This window comes from Mus caroli, unplaced genomic scaffold (assembly GCF_900094665.2).
Source record: "Mus caroli unplaced genomic scaffold, CAROLI_EIJ_v1.1 scaffold_13829_1, whole genome shotgun sequence".
In the NCBI taxonomy this organism is placed as follows: domain Eukaryota; kingdom Metazoa; phylum Chordata; class Mammalia; order Rodentia; family Muridae; genus Mus; species Mus caroli.
Window position 1 is genome coordinate 30,120 of NW_018389072.1, and position 7,719 is coordinate 37,838.

Consider the following 7,719-nt stretch of genomic DNA (forward strand, 5'->3'; position numbering starts at 1 on the left):
GTATCTACCAAACAGAAAACAAAGCTCTTACCCCCAGAACCTTTTACTGAGTAAATAAGTAATTTCTAAACATGAACAGTTCTCAAGTATGAGTGGTTTCTTATGAATTGCTGGTTTACAAACATATAGGCATGTAGACACTTACATCTATACTACTTAGTTCTCTACAATGGTCTTTTTTTTCTTTAAAAGATGTCCCAGGCTTATGGAACCATATAATTCAACAGGAACCTTGGAATTCATTCTTCTTGGACTCTCAGAGGACCCTGAACTGCAGTTCATCTTATTTGCACTATTCCTGCTCATATACCTGATCACTATGCTTGGAAATGTTCTCATCATCTTGGCCATCAGCTCTGATTCCCACCTCCACAGCCCAATGTACTTCTTCCTTTACAACCTGTCATTGTCTGACATGGGCTTCAGCAGCACTACCATCCCCAAAATGCTGATAAATTTGCATACCCATAACAGATCCATAACTTATGCTGAATGCCTAACTCAGGTATCTTTCTTTATTCTATTTGGGTGTATGGACAGTGTTCTACTGGCAGTGATGGCATATGACAGATGGGCGGCCATTTGTCACCCTCTACACTACCAAGTCATTCTGAATCCTCGTCTGTGTAGATATTTGGTTGTAATGTCCTTTTGTATCAGTCTCATTGATTCACAGGTGCACTGCTTTATGGTGTCACAACTAACATTTTGTATTAATATAGAAATCCCTCATTTCTTTTGTGATGTTCCAGAACTTGTAAAACTTGCTTGTTCTAACACTACTATCAATGACATAGTCATGATTCTTTTAAGCATCATTACTGGTTTCCTCCCTGCCTCAGGAATATTTTACTCCTACTATAAAATTACTTCTTCTATTTTTAGAGTTAAATCACTGTTAGGGAAATATAAAGCCTTCTCTACCTGTGGATCTCACCTGTCAGTTGTTTGCCTATTTTATGGAACAGGTTTAGGAGTTTACCTCAGTTCAACAGTTTCTAGTTCTTCCAGGGAAAGTATGGTGGCTTCAGTAATGTACACAATGGTGATTCCCATGATGAATCCCTTCATTTACAGCCTGAGGAACAGAGACATCAAGAAAGCCCTCTGGAAAATTGTCTGTCAGATAATATAATTTAACTACCTGCATGATCCCTTAATATATCGATTTTTTAAGTGAGTCACATAACTAATTGTGGTGGCATTTAAAATGAAGCAGTTCTAAATATTTCTGACCATAAGTGATCAAAAATTAATTTATACATATAGTAAATCAAGGTCTATCTTGCTGCACTTGTCCAAGTTACATGTTGTAGTTCCACTATGTCCTGATGTCTGAACATATAAAATTATAAATTGGCACTGCACATGTTTTTACACTCCAAAGAATGCATCCAGAAATAGTATAACTTTGTTTGGATTTAACTGTTTTGAATTGTTATGCTTTTAATGTATGTAAAAATGAAAACATAATGATTTAACTATAGAAGTAAATACTTTCAAATTTTCTTAACATAGTTTACCAGAATGTAAGTATGAAACTAATATATATATTAGACTTTTTGACAAATAGTTTAATTTTAAAATTTGAAATTTGTATTGCTGACTTGAGTTTCATATAACAGCTATTTGTGCGACAGAACTTCTTGCGTAGGGGGACCTACTCCACTTTGATTATTTGGCCATTGATAGCATTTTATCGTATAGGGTTTGCACTAAACTTGAGGACATATAGACAACAGCAATTGGACTCAATGGATTATGTGAAAAGAAGACACGAATTTGGGTGGAGAACATGTAATGAAGTATGGAGGGAGAATTGTTGGGGATTAATTGGGAATGATTGTTTAATATGCTTATATTTCATCATATACATGTATGAACTCAAATGTTAAGTAAATATTTAAATCACTAAAAGAATTTTAACTTCATATTAAGACTGAATATGTAACAATTTCTGAAATGTTCTTGAATTAACTCTGGCCATTTTGTGCTATGTATTTATGTAACTGATACTACTTTGCAGTGATGTGTATTATCTCAAAATATTAAATAATCTAAGAAAATATCAAACTTACATATTCTGATATATAATATCATGTTCATGATATTATCTTCATCAAAAGTGAAAACCTTACATCTAAATAATACATATACAAATCACATTATTTGTAAGTAATGCATGGTGAAGATTGTTATTGTTATTCTCTAGCAATAAATGCATTGTACATGATATTTGATTACATAAAAACATTTTAACTAACACTGTCAGGAACTTTGACATGACTGCCTAGACTTTACTATCATTCCTACTTTCCCATCATATTCCCACTAATTGACCTTCTACAAAGTATAATTGTGCTTAATAGATTAAAAAACAAAATATATAATATTTGCTCCAGGCCAGATTCAGGCCAAGGGTACATTCTCCTCAACAGACACTGGCATCTGGGATGTCTGAGAGTGAGAATCTGTTGTTCTTGCCTCCATGTTGCCCACGGACCTCAGAACAGGCTCTTCCATGGTGCTCAGCAGGCTGTGGTGCCCAAGAGTTGGAGCCCAACTTAGGCAGTTCCATGGGGACCCCAGATCATGCCATTTCCTCACCCCTCGAGCAGGATCTTGTGGCTTCTCACAGTCCAGTGCCCACCCAGTAGTTCCAAGGGGTCCTCCACACAGTCAATAGATGTGATTGCTTCAATGAAAGCATATGCCTTACTGTCAGGTGCTTAATAGAAAAACCCATGTCTCAAGAAACCAAGAAAATTGTTTGATCCTTAAGAAAATGAATCTTTGTAGTACCATGCAAACTAGATTGTAATACTTCTAAGTAATGTTTGTGACAGTTACAGCCATTTATGTTTTTGAATTTCAACATATTTAAGCCTCTCTGATACATTTATACAGCTTATTTGGCCTCAGGTATATTTTGAAATATATGTATATACAAATATGCATGTAACAACTATTAATAAAAAGGAGGCAATAAATTTGAAAGAAGAAATGAAGTGTATATGGAAGGTTTGGAGAGAGCAAAGACAAGGTAGAAATGATATAGTTATATTATATCACAAAAATGAAAGAAAAAATAAGTCACTGCCTACCATATAGACATATATAATGGAAAATAAAGGTAGAACCTGAAATGGTATGTAAAATACAGTTAAAATAGTGAAAACCATGCATCTTCACAGCATAAATTCAGAAACTCATGTACATGACTGTTGAATGAATCAAACCAAATTTCTTCTCACAGATATTAACTAAAAAAAAAAAAATAGAAATTTTATCTGATACTTCATATGGAACCCATGATTCTCTATAAAGCAAATTAATCATTCAATAAAATTGCATATATGAAACCTCATACTGTCTCATTTAATTGAAAGTATGTGCTTTGCTTTTCTAATATTTCTACAACCTGTAAGTCAAAAAGTTAAATTAAGATTCTCCCTGAGATAGGAAGGGTTATACTTTGCCCAGAATATTCACTTTTTCCCTTTCTCTTCTCCATGAGTATTAATAGATCCTTAGAGACTTGAATAGCTTAATGTATGATTATTGGCTCTGTGAATTGAGACTCAAACTCATAAATACCCTGCGTTTCTGCTCAAGATTTTAGCAGATCTGATCCAGAATAACTTACTTGCATGTTTTCTTCTTTCAAATACATCAGCTGCTTGAGAAGGGTCATGATTTATTGTCTTCCTACCAGTCCTGAACACAGAACATGGGCCATCATCACACACACAAGCTGAGTGTAAAAGTATATCAGTCACTTTTGGTCATCTTTGAATGGAAATAATTACAGCCTTAGTAAGTGCTAATCTATATAAGATACAAATGAGAGACAGCAGTGCTTTTATTTTTGGCACCAGAAAGGTAAAGATATGTGGTATGAGATAATCAAAGACAAAATACATCAATAAGCATAGTTTTATGTCATTGTGCAATTAAGTTTATTTTCATAGTTAAACATGTTTTTTTAATTAGTTAATGTGAGAGCTCTCATACTGTTTAGTTTTTTTACCCCTTAGGATTTTAACTTATTAAGAATATTTTCAACCATAAAATGAAAGTGATATCTTTCTGAACTATCTGCTATTGATTAAAAATATCATGAGCTTGAATATATGAAGAAGGTAGAGATGAAAATGATCATAAGGATCAAATATCAAGAACCAGTGATTAGGGCATTGTACAACACATGTGAATATATTATTTATCAAACTGAGATAGGAATATTTAGTTTAAGATCAGTCTATTATCCTGAAATTTGAAGGCAAAGCTTCTACATAGCCAGAAATTATAGGAAAATAAAAGACAAAAATAACTGAATAGAGAAACTTTTACCCAGAGCTTCCACATATCAAATCATGTATTTCATTGAACTGGTACCTTTATATATGTCAAACTATTTCCCTATAAAATATATTTATGCATTATCATCATGTTAATTTGAGATAAGAAGGATATTTCATGTAACTTATTGTGATATTTTTAATTTTTGAGATTTAAACTTAATTCCAATATTCCTCCCTTGTTTTCGTTCCCTCCAAACCCTCACAAAGAGCCCTCCTAATTCTCCTTCAAATTAAAGAAGACTTTTTTCATTAATAATTGTTGCATATATATGCATATATATTCCTAAATATTTCCTGTTCACTTTCTTATATTATTATTTATATGAATGTTTGTATCGTTTATTATTCCTTTTGAAAATTTTAAAATGCCTTGCATTCTAACTGTGTTAGATAGCAGTTTGAATACAGATGGTCAGATTGCATCCCCTGTATAACCAAGAGCCATCTATTCTACCAATTGAACCTTAAATTTCTCTTCACCCTAATCTCTGAAAAACTTCTAGCCATTTTATTTTCTACTCTGTGTCACTAATATAACATGTAGTAGAGCTGTATGTGCCTTTTCCCTTTCAGCTACAGTAAGAATGTCCCTCATATAGGGTGAAGTAGGAGCAGGCAATCAGAATGTTAAAATCGAATAACACAAACCAAATCTGTAGCTTGTCCTCATTTGTTAATTTACCTACACTGTTTACTGCAGCATTTATTCTTGATGCCTTCTCCAATATACACACACAAACTTCAATGCAAGAGAAACAATAAAATCACAGTTATAGGTTCTATACTGAGGAAATAGAAAGCTGTTAGAGGGATGTGAATAGATGACTCACAGGGTGAGATATTTGTTTTGGTAATTAAACAATATCCTTAGAGACTTGAATAGCTTAATGTATGATTATTGGCTCTGTGAATTGAGACTCAAACTCATAAATACCCTGCATTTCTGCTCAAGATTTTAGAAGATCTGATCCAGAATAACTTACTTGCATGTTTTCTTCTTTCAAATACATCAGCTGCAATGAGGATCTGAGTTTAATTACCAGCATTCATACAAGGGCATGGTGTGGTGTTTCTGTAACCTTCACACTGTGTGAGTACGATTTCACTATGAGCCAATGTAGTAATCCATGTAAGATCTAGGAACAGTAAGATCAGGATTCATATATGCCTTAAAATTTTAGATGGACAGTAACAAAAGTTGACCTCTTAACAACTCAAATTTTTCACATGCGTGGACACACACTTTCATCACCACACAAAAAATGTCTGAATTTACTTTGAAATTTCTAATTAAATCTCAAAACGTATGCCAAAAGAGGGTGTAGGCTCCCATGTTGTTGGAGTTACAGGCTGTTGTCAACTACCTGATGTGAATGGTGGGAACAAAACTTCTGTCCCCTTTAAGAGAAGAAAGTAGATTTTAGCTGCTGATCCAACTCTCCACGCCTGATTTTAACTTGTGTACTCAAAATATAATTCCAAGGAAATAATCTTATGTACTTTTAAGATTAAATATACATAACTTCTTCATAGATCTCTTTCATTAGAATGATATTTTCTGAAGGCAATATAGGGAAAAAGGCATGTTCTTCTTTGTATGTAAGTTTTGGTTAGAGTGATTTTTACTGTGTTTATTGAGTAATTATTTGAAATATTTTTCTTTTCTATTATGCTTTTGCCTATTAACATATATATTATTGTCAGAGATGCCATTGTAGAAAGGGTTGTAAGAGTTTGCTGCAACTGAGAAATATAACTAAATTTAAATTTTGTCTATTTTGGGATTATTATCACAGTATGCAAGACAGAGACACTTTATTAAAAAATTGTGTATGGAGGTCACAGTTTTGTAATCTACATGTTTAAGCTATACAGCACTGACTTTGATGATGGTGTCATTGTGAATAGCTGAAATATAAATGTATTGGAGAGGAAGTGATAATTTATTACAAGAGAAATTGAGAAGGGTTAGAGTCTCTTAATATCTACCAGGGCATATCTGAATTAATGTACTGCTCACATTACTTCTCTTCTCCTTTATATCTTCTCTTCTCTTTTTCTTTCTCTTTCTCTCTCTTTCTCTCTTTCTCTTGTCTTTCTCTTTCTCTTTCTCATTTTCTTTCTTTCTCTTTCATTCCTCTCTTTTCCTGTACTCTCCTTTCTTCACTTCTCTTATCTTCTTCATTCTCATCCCTTCCTCTCTATTCCCTTTTCATTCTCCTTCCTTCCTTCCATCCTTCCCGACTTCCTTCCTTCCTTCCTTTCTTCCTTCCTTCCTTCCTTCCTTCCTTCCTGTACTTCTTTCTCTACAACCTTTCATTGTCTGACATGGGCTTCAGCAGCACCACCATTCCCAAAATGCTGATAAACTTGCATACCGATAACAGATGCATAATTTATGCTGAATGCCTAACTCAGGTATATTTCTTTTTTCTTTCTGGGGGTATGGAAAGCCAATTGCTGGCTCTGATGGCCTATGACAGATGGGTAGCTATTTGTCACCCTCTACACTACCAACTCATTCTAAGCCCTTTCCTCTGTAGATGTTTGGTCATAGTTTCATTTTTATTAGTCTTGTGAGTTCACAAGTACACTGCTTGTTGATGTCACAACTAATATTTTGCATTAACATAAAAATCCCTCATTTCTTTTGTGATGTTCCAGAACTTGTAAAACTTGCTTGTTCTAACAGTACTATCAGTGACATAGTCATGTTTCTTTTAAGCATCATTGTTGTTTTCCTCCCTGCCTCAGGAATATTTTACTCCTACTATAAAATTACATCTTCTATTTTAAGAGTTCCATCACTGTTAGAGAAATATAAAGCTTTCTCTACCTGTGGATCTCACCTGTCAGTTGTTTGCCTATTTTATGGAACAGGTATAGGTGTGTACCTTAGTTCAACAGTTTCTAGTTCTTCCAGGGAAAGTATGGTGGCTTCGGTAATGTATACAATGGTGGGTCCCTTGATGAACCCCTTCATTTACAGCCTGAGAAACAGGGACATCAAGAAAGCCCTCTGGAAAATTGTCCATCAGATAACATAATTTAACTACATGCATTATCCCTTAATATATAGATTTTTTTTTAACCGAGTTACATAACTAATTGTGGTGGCATTTAAAATGAAGCAGTTCAGGGCCACAAGCCTCTTCTGGACTGACCAGCACCGGAGTAGCTAGGGCGCAGGTTCGGCTGACAGGATCTTGAGACTTCTGGTGAGTGGAACACAGCGTCTGCTCCAATCTTTAAACAGTGACAACGATAACAACTAACCCCAGAGATTACAAGATGGCAAAAGGTAAACATAATAATCTTACTAACAGAAACCAAGACCACTCACCATCATCAGAAC

The 7,719-nt window shown here is 34.2% G+C and overlaps 1 protein-coding gene and 1 pseudogene across 1 annotated transcript; both read left to right on the top strand.

Annotated features, from left to right (window-relative positions):
* Positions 1–205: 205 nt before the first annotated feature.
* On the top strand, positions 206–1,135 carry LOC110287922 (olfactory receptor 18-like). The gene has a single exon (XM_021154412.1). It carries the CDS (start codon positions 206–208, stop codon positions 1,133–1,135), a length of 930 nt encoding a protein of 309 aa, XP_021010071.1.
* A 5,518-nt stretch (positions 1,136–6,653) lies between these two features.
* LOC110287921 lies at positions 6,654–7,411 on the top strand (annotated as a pseudogene).
* Positions 7,412–7,719: the final 308 nt, after the last annotated feature.

Bases quoted from the DNA above. Each gene is read 5' to 3' on its own strand.
- LOC110287922 (XM_021154412.1), top strand. From the start codon at position 206: ATGGAACCATATAATTCAACAGGAACCTTGGAATTCATTCTTCTTGGA.